This window comes from Saccoglossus kowalevskii, chromosome 5 (assembly GCF_978046115.1).
Source record: "Saccoglossus kowalevskii chromosome 5, keSacKowa6.1, whole genome shotgun sequence".
Classification (NCBI taxonomy): Eukaryota; Metazoa; Hemichordata; class Enteropneusta; family Harrimaniidae; genus Saccoglossus; species Saccoglossus kowalevskii.
In genome coordinates, this window is record NC_140645.1 from 11,902,446 (window position 1) to 11,928,756 (window position 26,311).

At 40.6% G+C, this 26,311-nt stretch overlaps 1 protein-coding gene across 1 annotated transcript; it reads left to right on the top strand.

Moving 5' to 3' along the window:
• The first annotated feature begins 24,792 nt into the window (after window positions 1–24,792).
• On the top strand, window positions 24,793–25,860 carry LOC102801284 (galactosylceramide sulfotransferase-like). Its single transcript, XM_006815897.2, has one exon. The coding sequence runs from the start codon at window positions 24,793–24,795 to the stop codon at window positions 25,858–25,860; it is 1,068 nt and encodes a 355-aa protein (XP_006815960.2).
• Window positions 25,861–26,311: the final 451 nt, after the last annotated feature.

Sequence of the window (26,311 nt, forward strand, 5' to 3'; positions counted from 1 at the left end):
TAGTTCATTACAGTATCATGTATTGAAGTGTAGATAAGTGCATTGCCGTATAGTGCAGCACAATATCATGCATTGAAGTGTAGGTAACTGTACTGCCGTGTAGTGCAGTACAGTATCATGTACTGAAGTGTAGGTAAGTGCATTGCCGTATAGTGAAGTACAGTATCATGTATTGAAGTGTAGATAAGTGCACTGACGTATAGTGCAGTACAGTATCATGTATTGAAGTGTAGGTAAGTGCACTGCCGTATAGTGCAGCTCAGTATCATGTATTGAAGTGCAGATAACTGCACTGCCGTATAGTGCAGTACAGTATCATGTATTGAAGTGTAGGTAAGTGCACTGCCGTATCGTGCTGCACAGTATCATGTATTGAAGTGTAGGTAACTGCACTGCCGTGTAGAGCAGAACAGTATCATGTATTGAAGTGTAGATAAGTGCAATGACGTATAGTGCAGTACATTATCATGTATTGAAGTGTAGATAAGTGCACTGCCGTATAGTTCATTACAGTATCATGTATTGAAGTGTAGATAAGTGCATTGCCGTATAGTGCAGCACAATATCATGCATTGAAGTGTAGGTAACTGTACTGCCGTGTAGTGCAGTACAGTATCATGTACTGAAGTGTAGGTAAGTGCATTGCCGTATAGTGAAGTACAGTATCATGTATTGAAGTGTAGATAAGTGCACTGACGTATAGTGCAGTACAGTATCATGTATTGAAGTGTAGGTAAGTGCACTGCCGTATAGTGCAGCTCAGTATCATGTATTGAAGTGCAGATAACTGCACTGCCGTATAGTGCAGTACAGTATCATGTATTGAAGTGTAGGTAAGTGCACTGCCGTATCGTGCTGCACAGTATCATGTATTGAAGTGTAGGTAACTGCACTGCCGTGTAGAGCAGAACAGTATCATGTATTGAAGTGTAGACAACTGCACTGCCGTGTAGTGCAGTACAGTATCATGTATTGAAGTGTAGATAAGTGCATTGCCGTATAGTGCAGCACAGTATCATGTATTGAAGTGTAGGTAACTGTACTGCCGTGTAGTGCAGTACAGTATCATGTATTGAAGTGTAGGTAAGTGCATTGTCGTATAGTGAAGTACAGTATCATGTATTGAAGTGTAGATAAGTGCATTGTCGTAAGTGTGCAGCACAGTATCATGTATTGAAGTGTAGGTAACTGTTCTGCCGTATTGTGCAGTACAGTATCATGTATTGAAGTGTAGATAAGTGCATTGCCGTATAGTGCAGCACAATAGCATGCATTGAAGTGTAGGTAACTGTACTGCCGTGTAGTGCAGTACAGTATCATGTACTGAAGTGTAGGTAAGTGCATTGCCGTATAGTGAAGTACAGTATCATGTATTGAAGTGTAGATAAGTGCACTGACGTATAGTGCAGTACAGTATCATGTATTGAAGTGTAGGTAAGTGCACTGCCGTATAGTGCAGCTCAGTATCATGTATTGAAGTGCAGATAACTGCACTGCCGTGTAGAGCAGAACAGTATCATGTATTGAAGTGTAGGTAAGTGCACTGCCGTATCGTGCTGCACAGTATCATGTATTGAAGTGTAGGTAACTGCACTGCCGTGTAGAGCAGAACAGTATCATGTATTGAAGTGTAGACAACTGCACTGCCGTGTAGTGCAGTACAGTATCAGTATTGAAGTGTAGATAAGTGCACTGCCGTATAGTGCAGCACAGTATCATGTATTGAAGTGTAGGTAACTGCACTGCCGTGTAGTGCAGTGCAGTATCATGTATTGAAGTGCAGATAAGTGCACTGACGTATAAAGCAGCACAGTATCATGTATTGAAGTGTAGATAAGTGCAATGACGTATAGTGCAGTACATTATCATGTATTGAAGTGTAGATAAGTGCACTGCCGTATAGTTCATTACAGTATCATGTATTGAAGTGTAGATAAGTGCATTGCCGTATAGTGCAGCACAATATCATGCATTGAAGTGTAGGTAACTGTACTGCCGTGTAGTGCAGTACAGTATCATGTACTGAAGTGTAGGTAAGTGCATTGCCGTATAGTGAAGTACAGTATCATGTATTGAAGTGTAGATAAGTGCACTGACGTATAGTGCAGTACAGTATCATGTATTGAAGTGTAGGTAAGTGCACTGCCGTATAGTGCAGCTCAGTATCATGTATTGAAGTGCAGATAACTGCACTGCCGTATAGTGCAGTACAGTATCATGTATTGAAGTGTAGGTAAGTGCACTGCCGTATCGTGCTGCACAGTATCATGTATTGAAGTGTAGGTAACTGCACTGCCGTGTAGAGCAGAACAGTATCATGTATTGAAGTGTAGACAACTGCACTGCCGTGTAGTGCAGTACAGTATCAGTATTGAAGTGTAGATAAGTGCACTGCCGTATAGTGCAGCACAGTATCATGTATTGAAGTGTAGGTAACTGCACTGCCGTGTAGTGCAGTGCAGTATCATGTATTGAAGTGCAGATAAGTGCACTGACGTATAAAGCAGCACAGTATCATGTATTGAAGTGTAGATAAGTGCAATGACGTATAGTGCAGTACATTATCATGTATTGAAGTGTAGATAAGTGCACTGCCGTATAGTTCAAGTCAGTATCATGTATTGAAGTGTAGATAAGTGCATTGCCATATAGTGCAGCACATTATCATGTATTGAAGTGTAGGTAACTGTACTGCCGTGTAGTGCAGTGCAGTATCATGTCCTGAAGTGTAGGTAAGTGCACTGCCGTATCGTGCTGCACAGTATCATGTATTGAAGTGTAGGTAACTGCACTGCCGTGTAGAGCAGAACAGTATCATGTATTGAAGTGTAGACAACTGCACTGCCGTGTAGTACAGTACAGTATCAGTATTGAAGTGTAGATAAGTGCACTGCCGTATAGTGCAGCACAGTATCATGTATTGAAGTGTAGGTAACTGCACTGCCGTATAGTGCAGTACAGTATCATGTATTGAAGTGTGGGTAAGTGCACTGCCGTATAGTGCAGCACAGTATCATGTATTGAAGTGTAGGTAACTGCACTGCCGTGTAGTGCAGTGCAGTATCATGTATTGAAGTGTAGATAAGTGCACTGAGGTATAAAGCAGCACAGTATCATGTATTGAAGTGTAGATAAGTGCAATGACGTATAGTGCAGTACATTATCATGTATTGAAGTGTAGGTAAGTGCACTGCCGTATAGTGCAGTACAGTATCATGCATTGAAGGGTAGATGAGTGCATTGCCGTATAGTGCAGCACAGTATCATGTATTGAAGTGTAGATAAGTGCATTGTCGTAAGTGTGCAGCACAGTATCATGTATTGAAGTGTAGGTAACTGTTCTGCCGTATAGTGCAGTAGAGTATCATGTATTGAAGTGTAGATAAGTGCATTGCCGTATAGTGCAGCACAGTATCATGTATTGAAGTGTAGGTAACTGTACTGCCGTGTAGTGCATTACAGTATCATGTAATGAAGAGTAGGTAAGTGCATTGCCGTATAGTGAAGTACAGTATCATGTATTGAAGTGTAGATAAGTGCACTGACGTATAGTGCAGTACAGTATCATGTATTGAAGTGTAGGTAAGTGCACTGCCGTATAGTGCAGCTCAGTATCATGTATTGAAGTGCAGATAACTGCACTGCCGTATAGTGCAGTACAGTATCATGTATTGAAGTGTAGGTAAGTGCACTGCCGTATCGTGCTGCACAGTATCATGTATTGAAGTGTAGGTAACTGCACTGCCGTGTAGAGCAGAACAGTATCATGTATTGAAGTGTAGACAACTGCACTGCCGTGTAGTGCAGTACAGTATCAGTATTGAAGTGTAGCTAAGTGCACTGCCGTATAGTGCAGCATAGTATCATGTATTGAAGTGTAGGTAACTGCACTGCCGTATAGTGCAGTACAGTATCATGTATTGAAGTGTGGGTAAGTGCACTGCCGTATAGTGCAGCATAGTATCATGTATTGAAGTGTAGGTAACTGCACTGCCGTGTAGTGCAGTGCAGTATCATGTATTGAAGTGTAGATAAGTGCACTGACGTATAAAGCAGCACAATATCATGTATTGAAGTGTAGGTAAGTGTACTGCCTTGTAGTGCAGTACAGTATCATGTATTAAAGTCTAGGTAAGTGCATTGGCGTATAGTGAAGTACAGTATCATGTATTGAAGTGTCGGTAACTGTACTGCAGTGTAAGGCAGTACAGTAACATGTAATGAATTGTGGGTAAATACACTGCCGTGTTGCGCAGTACAGTATCATGTATTGAAGAGTAGATAAGTGCAATGACGTATAGTGCAGTACATTATCATGTATTGAAGTGTAGGTAAGTGCACTGCCGTATAGTGCAGTACAGTATCATGTATTGAAGGGTAGATGAGTGCATTGCCGTATAGTGCAGCACAGTATCATGTATTGAAGTGTAGGTAACTGTACTGCCGTGTAGTGCAGTACAGTATCATGTATTGCAGTGTAGGTAAGTGCATTGCCGTATAGTGAAGTACAGAATCATGTATTGAAGTGTAGATAAGTGCATTGTCGTAAGTGTGCAGCACAGTATCATGTATTGAAGTGTAGGTAACTGTTCTGCCGTATAGTGCAGTACAGTATCATGTATTGAAGTGTAGATAAGTGCATTGCCGTATAGTGCAGCACAGTATCATGTATTGAAGTGTAGGTAACTGTACTGACGTGTAGTGCAATACAGTATCATATATTTAAGTGTAGATAAGTGCACTGACGTATAGTGCAGTACAGTATCATGTATTTAAGTGTAGGTAAGTGCACTGCCGTATAGTGCAGTACAGTATCATGTATTGAAGTGTAGGTAAGTGCACTGCCGTATAGTGCAGCACAGTATCATGTATTGAAGTGTAGGTAACTGCACTGCCATGTAGTGCAATACAGTATCATGTATTGAAGTGTAGGTAAGCGCACTGACGTATAGTGCAGTACAGTATCATGCATTGAAGTGTAGGTAAGTGCACTGCCGTATAGTGCAGCACAGTATCATGTATTGAAGTGTAGATAACTGCACTGCCATGTAGTGCAATACAGTATCATGTATTGAAGTGTAGGTAACTGCACTGCCGTGTAGTGCAGTACACTGTCATGTATTGAAGTGTAGGTAAAAGCACTGCCGTATAGTGCAGCACAGTATCATGTATTGAAGTGTAGATAACTGCACTGCCGTGTAGTGCAGTACAGTATCATGTTTTGAAGTGTAGGTAAGTGCATTGCCGTATAGTGAAGTACAGTATCATGTATTGAAGTGTCGGTAACTGCACTGCAGTGTAAGGCAGTACAGTATCATGTAATGAAGTGTGGGTAAATACACTGCCGTTTTGTGCAGTACAGTATCATGTATTGAAGTGTAGGTAAATATACTGCCGTGTAGAGCAGTACAGAATCATGTAATGAAGTGTGGGTAACTGCACTGCCGTGTAGTGCAGTACAGTATCAAGCATTGAAGTGTAGGTAAGTGCACTGCCGTATAGTGCAGCACAGTATCATGTATTGAAGTGTAGATAACTGCACTGCCGTGTAGTGCAGTACAGTATCATGTATTGAAATGTAGGTAAATACACTGCCGTATAGTGCAGCACAGTATCATGTATTGAAGTGTAGATAACTGCACTGCCGTGTAGTGCAGTGCAGTATCATGTATTGAAGTGTCGGTAACTGTACTGCAGTGTAAGGCAGTACAGTATCATGTATTGAAGTGTAGGGAAATAGACTGCCGTATAGAGCAGTACAGTATCATGTATTGAAGTGTAGGTAAGTGTACTGCCATGTAGTGCAGTACAGAATCATCTAATAATGTGTAGGCAACTGCACTGCCGTGTAGTGCAGTACAGTATCATGTATTGAAGTGTAGGTAAGTGCATTGGCGTATAGTGAAGTACAGTATCATGTATTGAAGTGTCGGTAACTGCACAGCAGTGTAAGGCAGTACAGTAACATGTGATGGAGTGTGGGTAAATACACTGCTGTGTTTTGCAGTACAGTATCATGTATTGAAGTGGAGGTAAGTGCATTGCCGTATAGTGAAGTACAGTATCATGTATTGAAGAGTCGGTAACTGCACTGCCGTGTAGTGAAGTACAGTATCATGTATTGAAGTGTGGGAAAATACACTGGCGTGTTGTGCAGTACAGTATCATGTATTGAAGTGTAGGTAAAGATACTGCCGTATAGTGCAGCACAGTATCATTTATTGAATTGTAGGTAACTGCACTGCCGTGTAGAGCAGAACAGTATCATGTATTGAAGTGTAGGTAAATGTACTGCCGTATAGTGCAGTACAGTATCATGTATTGAAGTGTAGACAATTGCACTGCCATATAGTGCAGTACATTATCATGTATTGAAGTGCAGGTAAGTGCACTGATGTATAGTGCAGCACAGTATCATGTATTGAAGTGTAGGTAAGTGTTCTGCCGTACTGTGCAGTAACATGTATTGAAGTGTAGGTAACTGCACTGTTATATAGTGCAGTACAGTATTGTGTATTGAAGTATAGGTAAGTGCACTGCCGTATAGTGCTGCACAGTATCATGTATTGAAGTGTAGGTAACTGCACTGCCATGTAGTGCAGTACAGTATCATGTATTGAAGTGTAGATAAGTGCACTGACGTATAGAGCAGCACAGTATCATGTATTGAAGTGTAGGTAACTACACTGCCGTGCAGTGCAGTACAGTATCATGCATTGAAGTGTAGATAAGTGCACTGACGTATAGTGCAAGACAATCATGTATTGAAGTGTAGGTAAGTGCACTGCCGTATATTGCAGCACAGTATCATGTATTGAAGTGTAGGTAACTGTACTGCCGTGTAGTGCAATACAGTATCATGTATTGAAGTGTAGGTAAGCGCACTGACGTATAGTGCAGTACAGTATCATGCATTGAAGTGTAGGTAAGTGCACTGCCGTATAGTGCAGCACAGTATCATTTATTGAAGTGTAGATAACTGCACTGCCGTGTAGTGCAGTACAGTATCATGTATTGAAGTGTAGGTAAATACACTGCCATGTAGTGAAGTACAGTATCATGTATTGAAGTGTGGGAAAATACACTGCCGTGTTGTGCAGTACAGTATCAGGTATTGAAGTGTGGGTAAGTGTACTGCCGTGTAGTGCAGTACAGAATCATGCAATGAAGTGTAGGTAACTGCACTGCCGTGTAGTGCAGTACACTGTCATGTATTGAAGTGTAGGTAAATGCACTGCCGTATAGTGCAGCACAGTATCATGTATTGAAGTGTAGATAACTGCACTGCCGTGTAGTGCAGTACAGTATCATGTTTTGAAGTGTAGGTAAGTGCATTGCCGTATAGTGAAGTACAGTATCATGTATTGAAGTGTCGGTAACTGCACTGCAGTGTAAGGCAGTACAGTATCATGTAATGAAGTGTGGGTAAATACACTGCCGTTTTGTGCAGTACAGTATCATGTATTGAAGTGTAGGTAAATGTACTGCCGTGTAGAGCAGTACAGAATCATGTAATGAAGTGTGGGTAACTGCACTGCCGTGTAGTGCAGTACAGTATCAAGCCTTGAAGTGTAGGTAAGTGAACTGCCGTATAGTGCAGCACAGTATCATGTATTGAAGTGTAGATAACTGCACTGCCGTGTAGTGCAGTACAGTATCATGTATTGAAATGTAGGTAAATACACTGCCGTATAGTGCAGCACAGTATCATGTATTGAAGTGTAGATAACTGCACTGCCGTGTAGTGCAGTACAGTATCATGTATTGAAGTGTCGGTAACTGTACTGCAGTGTAAGGCAGTACAGTATCATGTATTGAAGTGTAGGTAAGTGTACTGTCATGTAGTGCAGTACACAATCATCTAATAATGTGTAGGCAACTGCACTGCCGTGTAGTGCAGTACAGTATCATGTATTGAAGTGTCGGTAACTGCACTGCCGTGTAGAGCAGAACAGTATCATGTATTGAAGTGTAGACAACTGCACTGCCGTGTAGTGCAGTACAGTATCAGTATTGAAGTGTAGATAAGTGCACTGCCGTATAGTGCAGCACATTATCATGTATTGAAGTGTAGGTAACTGCACTGCCGTATAGTGCAGTACAGTATCATGTATTGAAGTGTAGATAAGTGCATTGCCGTATAGTGCAGCACAGTATCATGTATTGAAGTGTAGGTAACTGTACTGCCGTGTAGTGCAGTACATTATCATGTATTGAAGTGTAGACAACTGCACTGCCATGTAGTGCAGTACTGTATCATGTATTGAATTGTAGGTAAGTGCATTGGCATATAGTGAAGTACAGTATCATGTATTGAAGTGTCGGTAACTGCACTGCAGTGTAAGGCAGTACAGTAACATGTGATGGAGTGTGGGTAAATACACTGCTGTGTTGTGCAGTACAGTATCATGTATTGAAGTGGAGGTAAGTGCATTGCCGTATAGTGAAGTACAGTATCATGTATTGAAGTGTCGGTAACTGCACTGCCGTGTAGTGAAGTACACTATCATGTATTGAAGTGTGGGAAAATACACTGGCGTGTAGTGCAGTACAGTATCAAGCATTGAAGTGTAGGTAAGTGCACTGCCGTATAGTGCAGCACAGTATCATGTATTGAAGTGTAGATAACTGCACTGCCGTGTAGTGCAGTACAGTATCATGTATTGAAATGTAGGTAAATACACTGCCGTATAGTGCAGCACAGTATCATGTATTGAAGTGTAGATAACTGCACTGCCGTGTAGTGCAGTACAGTATCATGTATTGAAGTGTCGGTAACTGTACTGCAGTGTAAGGCAGTACAGTATCATGTATTGAAGTGTAGGGAAATAGACTGCCGTATAGAGCAGTACAGTATCATGTATTGAAGTGTAGGTAAGTGTACTGCCATGTAGTGCAGTACACAATCATCATATAATGTGTAGGCAACTTCACTGCCCTGTAGTGCAGTACAGTATCATGTATTGAAGTGTAGGTAACTGCACTGCCGTGTAGTGCAATACAGTATCATGTATTGAAGTGTAGGTTAATACACTGCCGTGTAGTGAAGTACAGTATCCTGTATTGAAGTGTGGGAAAATACACTGCCGTGTAGAGCAGTACTGTATCATGTATTAAAGAGTAGGTAACTGCACTGCCGTGTAGTGCAGTACAGTTTCATGTAATAATGTGTAGGCAACTGCACTGCCGTGTAGTGAAGTACAGTATCATGTATTGAAGTGTCGGTAACTGCACTGCAGTGTAAGGCAGTGCAGTATCATGTAATGAAGTGTGGGTAAATACACTGCCGTGTAGTGCAGTACAGAATCATGTATTAAAGAGTAGGTAACTGCACTGCCGTGTAGTGCAGTACAGTATCATGTATTGAAGTGTAGGTAAGTGCATTGCCGTATAGTGAAGTACAGTATCATGCATTGAAGTGTAGGTAACTGCACTGCCGTGTAGCGCAGCACAGTATCATGTATTGAAGTGTAGGTAACTACACTGCCGTGTAGTGCAGTACAGTATCATGTATTGAAGTGTAGGTAAGTGTACAGCCGTGTAACGCAGTACAGAATCATGTAATGAAGTGTAGGAAAGTGCACTGCCATATAGTGCATCACAGTATCATGTATTGAAGTGTAGGTCACTGCACTGTCGTTTTGTGCAGTAAAGTATCATGTATTGAAGTGTAGGTAAGTGCACTGCCGTATAGTGCAGCACAGTGTCATGTATTGAAGTGTAGATAACTGCACTGCCGTGTAGTGCAGTACAGTATCATGTATTGAAGTGTAGGTCAATACACTGCCATGTAGTGAAGTACAGTATCATGTATTAAAGTGTGGGAAAATACACTGCCGTGTTGTGCAGTACAGTATCAGGTATTGAAGTGTGGGTAAGTGTACTGCCGTGTAGTGCAGTACAGAATCATGCAATGAAGTGTAGATAAATGCACTGCCGTGTAGTGCAGTACAGTATCATGTATTGAAGTGTAGGTAAGTGCATTGCCGTATAGTGAAGTACAGTATCATGTATTGAAGTGTCCGTAACTGCACTGCAGTGTAAGGCAGTACAGTATCATGTAATGAAGTGTGGGTAAATACACTGCCGTGTTGTGCAGTACAGTATCATGTATTGAAGTGTAGGTAAATGTACTGCCGTGTAGAGCAGTACAGAATCATGTAATGAAGTGTGGGTAACTGCACTGCCGTGTAGTGCAGTACAGTATCAAGCATTGAAGTGAAGGTAAGTGCACTGCCGTATAGTGCAGCACAGTATCATGTATTGAAGTGTAGATAACTGCACTGCCGTGTAGTGCAGTATAGTATCATGTATTGAAATGTAGGTAAATACACTGCCGTATAGTGCAGCACAGTATCATGTATTGAAGTGTAGATATCTGCACTGCTGTGTAGTGCAGTACAGTATCATGTATTGAAGTGTCGGTAACTGTACTGCAGTGTAAGGCAGTACAGAATCATGTAATGAAGTGTAGGTAAGTGCACTGCCATATAGTGCATCACAGTATCATGTATTAAAGTGTAGGTCCCTGCACTGTCGCTTTGTGAAGTAATGTATCATGTATTGAAGTGTTGGTAAGTGCACTGCCGTATAGAACGCCACAGTGTCATGTATGTAAGTGTAGATAAGGGTACTGCCGTGCAGTGCAGTGCAGTATCATGTATTGAAGTGTAGACAACTGCACTGCCATATAGTGCAGTACATTAGCATGTATTGAAGTGCAGGTAAGTGCACTGATGTATAGTGCAGCACAGTATCATGTATTGAAGTGTAGGTAACTGTACTGCCGTGTAGTGCAGTACAGTATCGTGTATTGAAGTATAGGTAAGTGCACTGCCGTATAGTGCAGCACAGTATCATGTATTGAAGTGTAGGTAACTGCACTGCCATGTAGTGCAGTACAGTATCATGTATTGAAGTGTAGATAAGTGCACTGACGTATAGTGCAGTACAGTATCATGTATTGAAGTGTAGGTAACTATACTGCCGTGTAGTGCAGTACAGTATCATGTATTAAAGTGTAGATAAGTGCACTGACGTATAGTGCAGGACAATCATGTATTGAAGTGTAGGTAAGTGCACTGCCGTATATTGCAGTACAGTATCATGTATTGAAGTGTAGATAAGTGCATTGCCGTATAGTGCAGCACAGTATCATGTATTGAAGTGTAGGTAACTGTACTGCCGTGTAGTGCAGTACAGTATCATGTATTGAAGTGTAGGTAAGTGCATTGCCGTATAGTGAAGTACAGTATCATGTATTGAAGTGTAGATAAGTGCATTGTCGTAAGTGTGCAGCACAGTATCATGTATTGAAGTGTAGGTAACTGTTCTGCCGTATAGTGCAGTACAGTATCATGTATTGAAGTGTAGATAAGTGCATTGCCGTATAGTGCAGCACAGTATCATGCATTGAAGTGTAGGTAACTGTACTGCTGTGTAGTGCAGTACAGTATCATGTACTGAAGTGTAGGTAAGTGCATTGCCGTATAGTCAAGTACAGTATCATGTATTGAAGTGTAGATAAGTGCACTGACGTATAGTGCAGTACAGTATCATGTATTGAAGTGTAGGTAAGTGCACTGCCGTATAGTGCAGCTCAGTATCATGTATTGAAGTGCAGATAACTGCACTGCCGTATAGTGCAGTACAATATCATGTATTGAAGTGTAGGTAAGTGCACTGCCGTATCGTGCTGCACAGTATCATGTATTGAAGTGTAGGTAACTGCACTGCCGTGTAGAGCAGAACAGTATCATGTATTGAAGTGTAAACAACTGCACTGCCGTGTAGTACAGTACAGTATCAGTATTGAAGTGTAGATAAGTGCACTGCCGTATAGTGCAGCACAGTATCATGTATTGAAGTGTAGGTAACTGCACTGCCGTGTAGTGCAGTACAGTATCATGTATTGAAGTGTAGATAAGTGCACTGACGTATAGTGCAGTGCAATCATGTATTGAAGTGTAGGTAAGTGCACTGCCGTATAGTGCAGTACAGTATCATGTATTGAAGTGTAGATAAGTGCATTGCCGTATAGTGCAGCACAGTATCATGTATTGAAGTGTAGGTAACTGTACTGCCGTGTAGTGCAGTACAGTATCATGTATTGAAGTGTAGGTAAGTGCATTGTCGTATAGTGAAGTACAGTATCATGTATTGAAGTGTAGGTAACTGTTCTGCCGTATTGTGCAGTACAGTATCATGTATTGAAGTGTAGATAAGTGCATTGCCGTATAGTGCAGCACAATATCATGCATTGAAGTGTAGGTAACTGTACTGCCGTGTAGTGCAGTACAGTATCATGTACTGAAGTGTAGGTAAGTGCACTGACGTATAGTGCAGTACAGTATCATGTATTGAAGTGTAGATAAGTGCACTGACGTATAGTGCAGTACAGTATCATGTATTGAAGTGTAGGTAAGTGCACTGACGTATAGTGCAGTACAGTATCATGTATTGAAGTGTAGGTAAGTGCACTGCCGTATAGTGCAGCTCAGTATCATGTATTGAAGTGCAGATAACTGCACTGCCGTATAGTGCAGTACAGTATCATGTATTGAAGTGTAGGTAAGTGCACTGCCGTATCGTGCTGCACAGTATCATGTATTGAAGTGTAGGTAACTGCACTGCCGTGTAGAGCAGAACAGTATCATGTATTGAAGTGTAGACAACTGCACTGCCGTGTAGTGCAGTACAGTATCAGTATTGAAGTGTAGATAAGTGCACTGCCGTATAGTGCAGCACAGTATCATGTATTGAAGTGTAGGTAACTGCACTGCCGTGTAGTGCAGTGCAGTATCATGTATTGAAGTGCAGATAAGTGCACTGACGTATAAAGCAGCACAGTATCATGTATTGAAGTGTAGATAAGTGCAATGACGTATAGTGCAGTACATTATCATGTATTGAAGTGTAGATAAGTGCACTGCCGTATAGTTCATTACAGTATCATGTATTGAAGTGTAGATAAGTGCATTGCCGTATAGTGCAGCACAATATCATGCATTGAAGTGTAGGTAACTGTACTGCCGTGTAGTGCAGTACAGTATCATGTACTGAAGTGTAGGTAAGTGCATTGCCGTATAGTGAAGTACAGTATCATGTATTGAAGTGTAGATAAGTGCACTGACGTATAGTGCAGTACAGTATCATGTATTGAAGTGTAGGTAAGTGCACTGCCGTATAGTGCAGCTCAGTATCATGTATTGAAGTGCAGATAACTGCACTGCCGTATAGTGCAGTACAGTATCATGTATTGAAGTGTAGGTAAGTGCACTGCCGTATCGTGCTGCACAGTATCATGTATTGAAGTGTAGGTAACTGCACTGCCGTGTAGAGCAGAACAGTATCATGTATTGAAGTGTAGACAACTGCACTGCCGTGTAGTGCAGTACAGTATCAGTATTGAAGTGTAGATAAGTGCACTGCCGTATAGTGCAGCACAGTATCATGTATTGAAGTGTAGGTAACTGCACTGCCGTGTAGTGCAGTGCAGTATCATGTATTGAAGTGCAGATAAGTGCACTGACGTATAAAGCAGCACAGTATCATGTATTGAAGTGTAGATAAGTGCAATGACGTATAGTGCAGTACATTATCATGTATTGAAGTGTAGATAAGTGCACTGCCGTATAGTTCAAGTCAGTATCATGTATTGAAGTGTAGATAAGTGCATTGCCATATAGTGCAGCACATTATCATGTATTGAAGTGTAGGTAACTGTACTGCCGTGTTGTGCAGTGCAGTATCATGTCCTGAAGTGTAGGTAAGTGCACTGCCGTATCGTGCTGCACAGTATCATGTATTGAAGTGTAGGTAACTGCACTGCCGTGTAGAGCAGAACAGTATCATGTATTGAAGTGTAGACAACTGCACTGCCGTGTAGTACAGTACAGTATCAGTATTGAAGTGTAGATAAGTGCACTGCCGTATAGTGCAGCACAGTATCATGTATTGAAGTGTAGGTAACTGCACTGCCGTATAGTGCAGTACAGTATCATGTATTGAAGTGTGGGTAAGTGCACTGCCGTATAGTGCAGCACAGTATCATGTATTGAAGTGTAGGTAACTGCACTGCCGTGTAGTGCAGTGCAGTATCATGTATTGAAGTGTAGATAAGTGCACTGAGGTATAAAGCAGCACAGTATCATGTATTGAAGTGTAGATAAGTGCAATGACGTATAGTGCAGTACATTATCATGTATTGAAGTGTAGGTAAGTGCACTGCCGTATAGTGCAGTACAGTATCATGTATTGAAGGGTAGATGAGTGCATTGCCGTATAGTGCAGCACAGTATCATGTATTGAACTGTAGATAAGTGCATTGTCGTAAGTGTGCAGCACAGTATCATGTATTGAAGTGTAGGTAACTGTTCTGCCGTATAGTGCAGTAGAGTATCATGTATTGAAGTGTAGATAAGTGCATTGCCGTATAGTGCAGCACAGTATCATGTATTGAAGTGTAGGTAACTGTACTGCCGTGTAGTGCAGTACAGTATCATGTAATGAAGAGTAGGTAAGTGCATTGCCGTATAGTGAAGTACAGTATCATGTATTGAAGTGTAGATAAGTGCACTGACGTATAGTGCAGTACAGTATCATGTATTGAAGTGTAGGTAAGTGCACTGCCGTATAGTGCAGCTCAGTATCATGTATTGAAGTGCAGATAACTGCACTGCCGTGTAGTACAGTACAGTATCAGTATTGAAGTGTAGATAAGTGCACTGCCGTATAGTGCAGCACAGTATCATGTATTGAAGTGTAGGTAACTGCACTGCCGTATAGTGCAGTACAGTATCATGTATTGAAGTGTGGGTAAGTGCACTGCCGTATAGTGCAGCACAGTATCATGTATTGAAGTGTAGGTAACTGCACTGCCGTGTAGTGCAGTGCAGTATCATGTATTGAAGTGTAGATAAGTGCACTGAGGTATAAAGCAGCACAGTATCATGTATTGAAGTGTAGATAAGTGCAATGACGTATAGTGCAGTACATTATCATGTATTGAAGTGTAGGTAAGTGCACTGCCGTATAGTGCAGTACAGTATCATGTATTGAAGGGTAGATGAGTGCATTGCCGTATAGTGCAGCACAGTATCATGTATTGAACTGTAGATAAGTGCATTGTCGTAAGTGTGCAGCACAGTATCATGTATTGAAGTGTAGGTAACTGTTCTGCCGTATAGTGCAGTAGAGTATCATGTATTGAAGTGTAGATAAGTGCATTGCCGTATAGTGCAGCACAGTATCATGTATTGAAGTGTAGGTAACTGTACTGCCGTGTAGTGCAGTACAGTATCATGTAATGAAGAGTAGGTAAGTGCATTGCCGTATAGTGAAGTACAGTATCATGTATTGAAGTGTAGATAAGTGCACTGACGTATAGTGCAGTACAGTATCATGTATTGAAGTGTAGGTAAGTGCACTGCCGTATAGTGCAGCTCAGTATCATGTATTGAAGTGCAGATAACTGCACTGCCGTATAGTGCAGTACAGTATCATGTATTGAAGTGTAGGTAAGTGCACTGCCGTATCGTGCTGCACAGTATCATGTATTGAAGTGTAGGTAACTGCACTGCCGTGTAGAGCAGAACAGTATCATGTATTGAAGTGTAGACAACTGCACTGCCGTGTAGTGCAGTACAGTATCAGTATTGAAGTGTAGCTAAGTGCACTGCCGTATAGTGCAGCATAGTATCATGTATTGAAGTGTAGGTAACTGCACTGCCGTATAGTGCAGTACAGTATCATGTATTGAAGTGTGGGTAAGTGCACTGCCGTATAGTGCAGCATAGTATCATGTATTGAAGTGTAGGTAACTGCACTGCCGTGTAGTGCAGTGCAGTATCATGTATTGAAGTGTAGATAAGTGCACTGACGTATAAAGCAGCACAGTATCATGTATTGAAGTGTAGGTAAGTGTACTGCCTTGTAGTGCAGTACAGTATCATGTATTAAAGTCTAGGTAAGTGCATTGGCGTATAGTGAAGTACAGTATCATGTATTGAAGTGTCGGTAACTGTACTGCAGTGTAAGGCAGTACAGTAACATGTAATGAATTGTGGGTAAATACACTGCCGTGTTGCGCAGTACAGTATCATGTATTGAAGTGTAGATAAGTGCAATGACGTATAGTGCAGTACATTATCATGTATTGAAGTGTAGGTAAGTGCACTGCCGTATAGTGCAGTACAGTATCATGTATTGAAGGGTAGATGAGTGCATTGCCGTATAGTGCAGCACAGTATCATGTATTGAAGTGTAGGTAACTGTACTGCCGTGTAGTGCAGTACAGTATCATGTATTGCAGTGTAGGTAAGTGCATTGCCGTATAGTGAAGTACAGAATCATGTATTGAAGTGTAGATAAGTGCATTGTCGTAAGTGTGCAGCACAGTATCATGTATTGAAGTGTAGGTAACTGTTCTGCCGTATAGTGCAGTACAGTATCATGTATTGAAGTGTAGATAAGTGCATTGCCGTATAGTGCAGCACAGTATCATGTATTGAAGTGTAGGTAACTGTACTGACGTGTAGTGCAATACAGTATCATATATTTAAGTGTAGATAAGTGCACTGACGTATAGTGCAGTACAGTATCATGTATTTAAGTGTAGGTAAGTGCACTGCCGTATAGTGCAGTACAGTATCATGTATTGAAGTGTAGGTAAGTGCACTGCCGTATAGTGCAGCACAGTATCATGTATTGAAGTGTAGGTAACTGCACTGCCATGTAGTGCAATACAGTATCATGTATTGAAGTGTAGGTAAGCGCACTGACGTATAGTGCAGTACAGTATCATGCATTGAAGTGTAGGTAAGTGCACTGCCGTATAGTGCAGCACAGTATCATGTATTGAAGTGTAGATAACTGCACTGCCATGTAGTGCAATACAGTATCATGTATTGAAGTGTAGGTAACTGCACTGCCGTGTAGTGCAGTACACTGTCATGTATTGAAGTGTAGGTAAAAGCACTGCCGTATAGTGCAGCACAGTATCATGTATTGAAGTGTAGATAACTGCACTGCCGTGTAGTGCAGTACAGTATCATGTTTTGAAGTGTAGGTAAGTGCATTGCCGTATAGTGAAGTACAGTATCATGTATTGAAGTGTCGGTAACTGCACTGCAGTGTAAGGCAGTACAGTATCATGTAATGAAGTGTGGGTAAATACACTGCCGTTTTGTGCAGTACAGTATCATGTATTGAAGTGTAGGTAAATATACTGCCGTGTAGAGCAGTACAGAATCATGTAATGAAGTGTGGGTAACTGCACTGCCGTGTAGTGCAGTACAGTATCAAGCATTGAAGTGTAGGTAAGTGCACTGCCGTATAGTGCAGCACAGTATCATGTATTGAAGTGTAGATAACTGCACTGCCGTGTAGTGCAGTACAGTATCATGTATTGAAATGTAGGTAAATACACTGCCGTATAGTGCAGCACAGTATCATGTATTGAAGTGTAGATAACTGCACTGCCGTGTAGTGCAGTGCAGTATCATGTATTGAAGTGTCGGTAACTGTACTGCAGTGTAAGGCAGTACAGTATCATGTATTGAAGTGTAGGGAAATAGACTGCCGTATAGAGCAGTACAGTATCATGTATTGAAGTGTAGGTAAGTGTACTGCCATGTAGTGCAGTACAGAATCATCTAATAATGTGTAGGCAACTGCACTGCCGTGTAGTGCAGTACAGTATCATGTATTGAAGTGTAGGTAAGTGCATTGGCGTATAGTGAAGTACAGTATCATGTATTGAAGTGTCGGTAACTGCACTGCAGTGTAAGGCAGTACAGTAACATGTGATGGAGTGTGGGTAAATACACTGCTGCGTTTTGCAGTACAGTATCATGTATTGAAGTGGAGGTAAGTGCATTGCCGTATAGTGAAGTACAGTATCATGTATTGAAGAGTCGGTAACTGCACTGCCGTGTAGTGAAGTACAGTATCATGTATTGAAGTGTGGGAAAATACACTGGCGTGTTGTGCAGTACAGTATCATGTATTGAAGTGTAGGTAAAGATACTGCCGTATAGTGCAGCACAGTATCATTTATTGAATTGTAGGTAACTGCACTGCCGTGTAGAGCAGAACAGTATCATGTATTGAAGTGTAGGTAAATGTACTGCCGTATAGTGCAGTACAGTATCATGTATTGGAGTGTAGACAATTGCACTGCCATATAGTGCAGTACATTATCATGTATTGAAGTGCAGGTAAGTGCACTGATGTATAGTGCAGCACAGTATCATGTATTGAAGTGTAGGTAAGTGTTCTGCCGTACTGTGCAGTAACATGTATTGAAGTGTAGGTAACTGCACTGTTATATAGTGCAGTACAGTATTGTGTATTGAAGTATAGGTAAGTGCACTGACGTATAGAGCAGCACAGTATCATGTATTGAAGTGTAGGTAACTACACTGCCGTGCAGTGCAGTACAGTATCATGTATTGAAGTGTAGATAAGTGCACTGCCGTATATTGCAGCACAGTATCATGTATTGAAGTGTAGGTAACTGTACTGCCGTGTAGTGCAATACAGTATCATGTATTGAAGTGTAGGTAAGCGCACTGACGTATAGTGCAGTACAGTATCATGCATTGAAGTGTAGGTAAGTGCACTGCCGTATAGTGCAGCACAGTATCATGTATTGAAGTGTAGATAACTGCACTGCCGTGTAGTGCAGTACAGTATCATGTATTGAAGTGTAGGTAAATACACTGCCATGTAGTGAAGTACAGTATCATGTATTGAAGTGTGGGAAAATACACTGCCGTGTTGTGCAGTACAGTATCAGGTATTGAAGTGTGGGTAAGTGTACTGCCGTGTAGTGCAGTACAGAATCATGCAATGAAGTGTAGGTAACTGCACTGCCGTGTAGTGCAGTACACTGTCATGTATTGAAGTGTAGGTAAATGCACTGCCGTATAGTGCAGCACAGTATCATGTATTGAAGTGTAGATAACTGCACTGCCGTGTAGTGCAGTACAGTATCATGTTTTGAAGTGTAGGTAAGTGCATTGCCGTATAGTGAAGTACAGTATCATGTATTGAAGTGTCGGTAACTGCACTGCAGTGTAAGGCAGTACAGTATCATGTAATGAAGTGTGGGTAAATACACTGCCGTTTTGTGCAGTACAGTATCATGTATTGAAGTGTAGGTAAATGTACTGCCGTGTAGAGCAGTACAGAATCATGTAATGAAGTGTGGGTAACTGCACTGCCGTGTAGTGCAGTACAGTATCAAGCCTTGAAGTGTAGGTAAGTGAACTGCCGTATAGTGCAGCACAGTATCATGTATTGAAGTGTAGATAACTGCACTGCCGTGTAGTGCAGTACAGTATCATGTATTGAAATGTAGGTAAATACACTGCCGTATAGTGCAGCACAGTATCATGTATTGAAGTGTAGATAACTGCACTGCCGTGTAGTGCAGTACAGTATCATGTATTGAAGTGTCGGTAACTGTACTGCAGTGTAAGGCAGTACAGTATCATGTATTGAAGTGTAGAGAAATAGACTGCCGTATAGAGCAGTACAGTATCATGTATTGAAGTGTAGGTAAGTGTACTGCCATGTAGTGCAGTACACAATCATCTAATAATGTGTAGGCAACTGCACTGCCGTGTAGTGCAGTACAGTATCATGTATTGAAGTGTCGGTAACTGCACTGCCGTGTAGAGCAGAACAGTATCATGTATTGAAGTGTAGACAACTGCACTGCCGTGTAGTGCAGTACAGTATCAGTATTGAAGTGTAGATAAGTGCACTGCCGTATAGTGCAGCACATTATCATGTATTGAAGTGTAGGTAACTGCACTGCCGTATAGTGCAGTACAGTATCATGTATTGAAGTGTAGATAAGTGCATTGCCGTATAGTGCAGCACAGTATCATGTATTGAAGTGTAGGTAACTGTACTGCCGTGTAGTGCAGTACATTATCATGTATTGAAGTGTAGACAACTGCACTGCCATGTAGTGCAGTACTGTATCATGTATTGAAGTGTAGGTAAGTGCATTGGCATATAGTGAAGTACAGTATCATGTATTGAAGTGTCGGTAACTGCACTGCAGTGTAAGGCAGTACAGTAACATGTGATGGAGTGTGGGTAAATACACTGCTGTGTTGTGCAGTACAGTATCATGTATTGAAGTGGAAGTAAGTGCATTGCCGTATAGTGAAGTACAGTATCATGTATTGAAGTGTCGGTAACTGCACTGCCGTGTAGTGAAGTACACTATCATGTATTGAAGTGTGGGAAAATACACTGGCGTGTAGTGCAGTACAGTATCAAGCATTGAAGTGTAGGTAAGTGCACTGCCGTATAGTGCAGCACAGTATCATGTATTGAAGTGTAGATAACTGCACTGTCGTGTAGTGCAGTACAGTATCATGTAATGAAATGTAGGTAAATACACTGCCGTATAGTGCAGCACAGTATCATGTATTGAAGTGCAGATAACTGCACTGCCGTGTAGTGCAGTACAGTATCATGTATTGAAGTGTCGGTAACTGTACTGCAGTGTAAGGCAGTACAGTATCATGTATTGAAGTGTAGGGAAATAGACTGCCGTATAGAGCAGTACAGTATCATGTATTGAAGTGTAGGAAAGTGTACTGCCATGTAGTGCAGTACACAATCATCATATAATGTGTAGGCAACTTCACTGCCCTGTAGTGCAGTACAGTATCATGTATTGAAGTGTAGGTAACTGCACTGCCGTATAGTGCAGCACAGTATCATGTATTGAAGTGTAGGTAACAGCACTGCCGTGTAGTGAAGTACAGTATCCTGTATTGAAGTGTGGGAAAATACACTGCCGTGTAGAGCAGTACTGTATCATGTATTAAAGAGTAGGTAACTGCACTGCCGTGTAGTGCAGTACAGTTTCATGTAATAATGTGTAGGCAACTGCACTGCCGTGTAGTGAAGTACAGTATCATGTATTGAAGTGTCGGTAACTGCACTGCAGTGTAAGGCAGTGCAGTATCATGTAATGAAGTGTGGGTAAATACACTGCCGTGTAGTGCAGTACAGAATCATGTATTAAAGAGTAGGTAACTGCACTGCCGTGTAGTGCAGTACAGTATCATGTATTGAAGTGTAGGTAAGTGCATTGCCGTATAGTGAAGTACAGTATCATGCATTGAAGTGTAGGTAACTGCACTGCCGTGTAGCGCAGTACAGTATCATGTATTGAAGTGTAGGTAACTACACTGCCGTGTAGTGCAGTACAGTATCATGTATTGAAGTGTAGGTAAGTGCACTGCCGTATAGTGCAGCACAGTGTCATGTATTGAAGTGTAGATAACTGCACTGCCGTGTAGTGCAGTACAGTATCATGTATTGAAGTGTAGGTCAATACACTGCCATGTAGTGAAGTACAGTATCATGTATTAAAGTGTGGGAAAATACACTGCCGTGTTGTGCAGTACAGTATCAGGTATTGAAGTGTGGGTAAGTGTACTGCCGTGTAGAGCAGTACAGAATCATGCAATGAAGTGTAGATAAATGCACTGCCGTGTAGTGCAGTACAGTATCATGTATTGAAGTGTAGGTAAGTGCATTGCCGTATAGTGAAGTACAGTATCATGTATTGAAGTGTCCGTAACTGCACTGCAGTGTAAGGCAGTACAGTATCATGTAATGAAGTGTGGGTAAATACACTGCCGTGTTGTGCAGTACAGTATCATGTATTGAAGTGTAGGTAAATGTACTGCCGTGTAGAGCAGTACAGAATCATGTAATGAAGTGTGGGTAACTGCACTGCCGTGTAGTGCAGTACAGTATCAAGCATTGAAGTGAAGGTAAGTGCACTGCCGTATAGTGCAGCACAGTATCATGTATTGAAGTGTAGATAACTGCACTGCCGTGTAGTGCAGTATAGTATCATGTATTGAAATGTAGGTAAATACACTGCCGTATAGTGCAGCACAGTATCATGTATTGAAGTGTAGATATCTGCACTGCTGTGTAGTGCAGTACAGTATCATGTATTGAAGTGTCGGTAACTGTACTGCAGTGTAAGGCAGTACAGAATCATGTAATGAAGTGTAGGTAAGTGCACTGCCATATAGTGCATCACAGTATCATGTATTAAAGTGTAGGTCCCTGCACTGTCGCTTTGTGAAGTAATGTATCATGTATTGAAGTGTTGGTAAGTGCACTGCCGTATAGAACGCCACAGTGTCATGTATGTAAGTGTAGATAAGGGTACTGCCGTGCAGTGCAGTGCAGTATCATGTATTGAAGTGTAGGTAAGTGTACTGCCGTGTTGTGCTCACAGTAACACGTATTGACGTGTAGGTAAGTGTACAACAGTGTATTGCTCTACAGTAACATGTACGATTCCTGTGGTAAATATTGAACTATTTGTTTTTGCATTTACCCGAATTATAATAGCTGTCACGCTCATGCTGGTTGATGCAGTGTACACACAAACCTTCAGTGGAAAACACCTCCACTCAATTACCATACGATAATCTGTAACTAGTATGTATATTTGTTTCATTTAAATGTGACAGCAGATATGCACATAATTCAGTGAGAGCCAAAACACACTATCAGTAAACATAACGGATTGTGTAGAATTAGTTGACGGCAGTGAATTAACTTGATAAACAGATTGCTCGTTCGTCCATTGACTGAGAACTACCTGAATTTACATCCTTCGGAAATAACAGTAAGTTATATACATGGCATATATATGAATACACCAAATTGTAATAGAAGATGACGTTTCCTTTAAGTACATTTATGTATAGTGATTGTCATACAACAAGTATCCTGTATACACATGTATTTGTTATTTAAAATTCGAAGGGAATAATTCGAATTATTTCTCACGTCAACAGACTCTTCCAGAATTCAGAATCATGATTAGATGTACTTGCGTCAGTTGTATTTGGAAATGTGGAATTGGTAATTTCATGGTGAGTTATTCAAAATCAGTCGCCCCTTGTGTTAATAGTAATAACAATCCGTAATAATCCATTTTCCATTCACTGTGAGATCTCGCGATATGCGTGACATCGAACGTAAAAACATGACAAACAAAGGTCGTAGCGTCGTAGTGGCGACAAACATCGCGCGGGATTCGACAAACGCGAAAGTATTGTGGAGGACATTCCCATGCCTAATAATGTGCTGTACACATTTGATGGTGAAGTAAGGATAACCAAACGCAATATTACCCTGTGTCAAAGATCGGTTTTTCGATGTGAGCTACAACATAAAGAAATTCAAGTTCAAAACCAAATCTTTCGATTTTTCGGCAGACGTTTGTTGAGCGTCTTTGGCGCACGTCACGAGAACTTACAGTTTAACAGAAAATCACCCATTGACTAAATATCGATCTATGTCTTCAAACAAAATTAAATTAGTATCGCGATTATAATTTGTATGGTATAGCACATGTCACGTCGTATTAATATAAATAATGACATGGATTACGGAATAGGGATTTTAATAAATTTACGTGAATTTACGGCTGTAACACATGTTGATTAGAGGCATATTGTATGCTGTTTCCAGCCTCATATTACTGCTAGTTCATGTGTTTACATTTTTATCACACGATGTGCACCATAACATTGTTCAATACATTTCGCGTAGCACAATTCCGAATTAATGAATTTCCCCATAAACTACTAACACGTACTCTTACACATATACCATTCGCCAACCGAACCACTCAAATTTCAACGGTATTAGGAGGCTGCCAAAATTGCACAAAGTTAATTATAATTGCTATGAAAAATGAATTGTCACAGAGGGATTTGTTGCTAACTGTTCGATATTTTTTCTTATATAGCTACTCAGTAAATACGTGGTCTTCGGAATGTTCGCGACGGCAATTTAGGGTATTCGGCCTATGAGCAGTCCAAACATGTGTTCAGGACAAATAACCGTATAATCTTACTTGCTGATTTCTGAAGATTTGCGAATTATAATAATTTTACTTTAAACGGAATTGATTGAACAAAATATTTAAGTAAAAATTTGTAGAAAAATAGCCTTAACATCAACACTGGCAAGTGCTTACGTTTGAATTTTTGATATAGTATAATTACTTTTTTAGTTTTATTTTTTTTTTTTAAATAAAACATTCTATGATCACTTTTTTAAGATAAAAAGTGTATTTACCGTTGTATTTATGTTAAAAACATGCAACTTACATAAACATAGATCATATAATGGATACATTTGTTTGTCTATTGTCGATGGATTGTAACATTTGTGTCCAGATTGTTCATTTATTAAGTTTAGTGTTTGAAGATTTATGTTTTGTTGTGATATTCATTGCATGACTTGATTGTAATACATTTACTTGCATGATGCAGGATCATATGTACAAAAAAAACAGCAACCGTAAGCGGCACTTTGCTATCACAACCTTAGTTTTCCTATCCACTGGTCCAGGATTGGTTTCATCATAGATAAATTCAACTGTTGCTAAAGTCACAATCGGAAATGTTAATTGACTTTCATCACTCAGACACTCTTCCAACGGATTTACATTTTAAAAATACTAACACTTGTTTTCGATTAAACAAGTTTGTTAAAAATACTTGAACATTATTTTACTACAGAGGAAATACTTTAGCTTTCTATTCCGATGGTGACAAGTCAATGTCTGCACGATGAACAACCGATGAATTTGACTGATGTCAGAATTGTTTGCATGTAACATAACCAGTGTGCATCGATGACATGAGATGTTAATAAACAGGAACTTACCATCTTTCTGTTTTGGTGTCATATTTGATATTTCAGATAATAACCACGATGATCACCGTAACTATGTTGATATGGATTAATATCAATGAATCATCGTTCCATTTTTCGGCTGGTAAATACCCGTTCTACAAAGCAGTGCAATTAAGGAAACAAAGATTGCCAGTTATGAAATGCCACCCAGTAAATAACGTGGTATTCATCAAAACACACAAGACCGCAAGTACTTCGCTTCACTGTATCATCTGTCGTTATGGTTACAATAAGAAACTATCATTTGTGTTTTGTAAATTCAACATGTACAATGGTCACATAAGAAAGACAGCTCTGAATACAAGTCGATTCTTACCACCTCTTCACTACAATGGTACTGGGAATCCAATGTACAATATTCTGACTGGTCACGTGACATACGCAAAACGTACAATAAACACGTTTATGTCGGGGAAACCAAAATTCATCACTATTGTAAGAGAACCAGCAAGTCAAATCGAATCGCATATGAACTTTTTTCATCACAAGAGTGAAGTATTAAGTGGAATAGACACATTTCTGAAAGACGTGAATTATTTCCAAAATGGCGGCACAGCAGGGAGCAGAAACAATCAAATTAGGGATCTTGGTTTGACACTCATTCAGACAGCCAATGAGACTATTGTTAATGACACTATTAACAAACTAGACGAGGAATTTGATTTAGTTCTTATAGCTGAATATTTCGACGAGTCCTTGATTTTGCTGAAAAGACTCATGTGTTGGGAGTTTGAAGATATAGTTTATTTAGCTAAGAATACCCGACTGAAGCGAGACACGATTACTAACACATTTAGGCGAAATGTATATAAGTGGTCTAGAGCTGACATGTTGATGTATAACTACTTTAACTTCACGCTATGGAGCAACATCCGTGGGTTGGGATCAGAATTTTACGTTGAGTTAGCAACATTTCGTGCTTTACTCACTGATACTAGTACACGATGCTCCGCGTCCAAAATCTCAAAAAGAAACCGTAGTGGAGTGAAACATATTGAATATTCCACAAGCAACACGAAATTCTGCAAACAGTTGGGAATGACCAACGTAGATTGGTATCAGTCAATTTCTAAACGCCAACAATAAAACACATGTGTTAAAGCGGGGCGGTCGTCACCTGCGCACGCGCGGGAATTGAGTGCCGTGCAACGAAAACTACACACGCTAAAAAGAAAGTCTCGTGGCCATCTGGCGCATGCGCTGGAGGTGGCTCCCCGCTTTAAATAAATGTCCACGGTTACAAGGCTATACAGATATCTTTCGTTAATGGCATTATGCTACTGCGTCTGTTTGAATAAAGTCAATTTATTTTTAAGCTGCCCTGTGAGCCTGTGACACGATTTGGGGTTTATTTTTTATTCAGCTGGTTAAATCCAGAGAGTGATATCCGGTCATTGCGCATAAGTAGAATGTATCAACCACTGCGTTATTGGGGTTTCTTTAAAAAGCACTGGTGGTTTAATCTATTAAGTGAAGTGTAAATAGCAAAGTATGTGCATTATATAGAAATTGACGCATATTTCAAAATGTCAGAAAA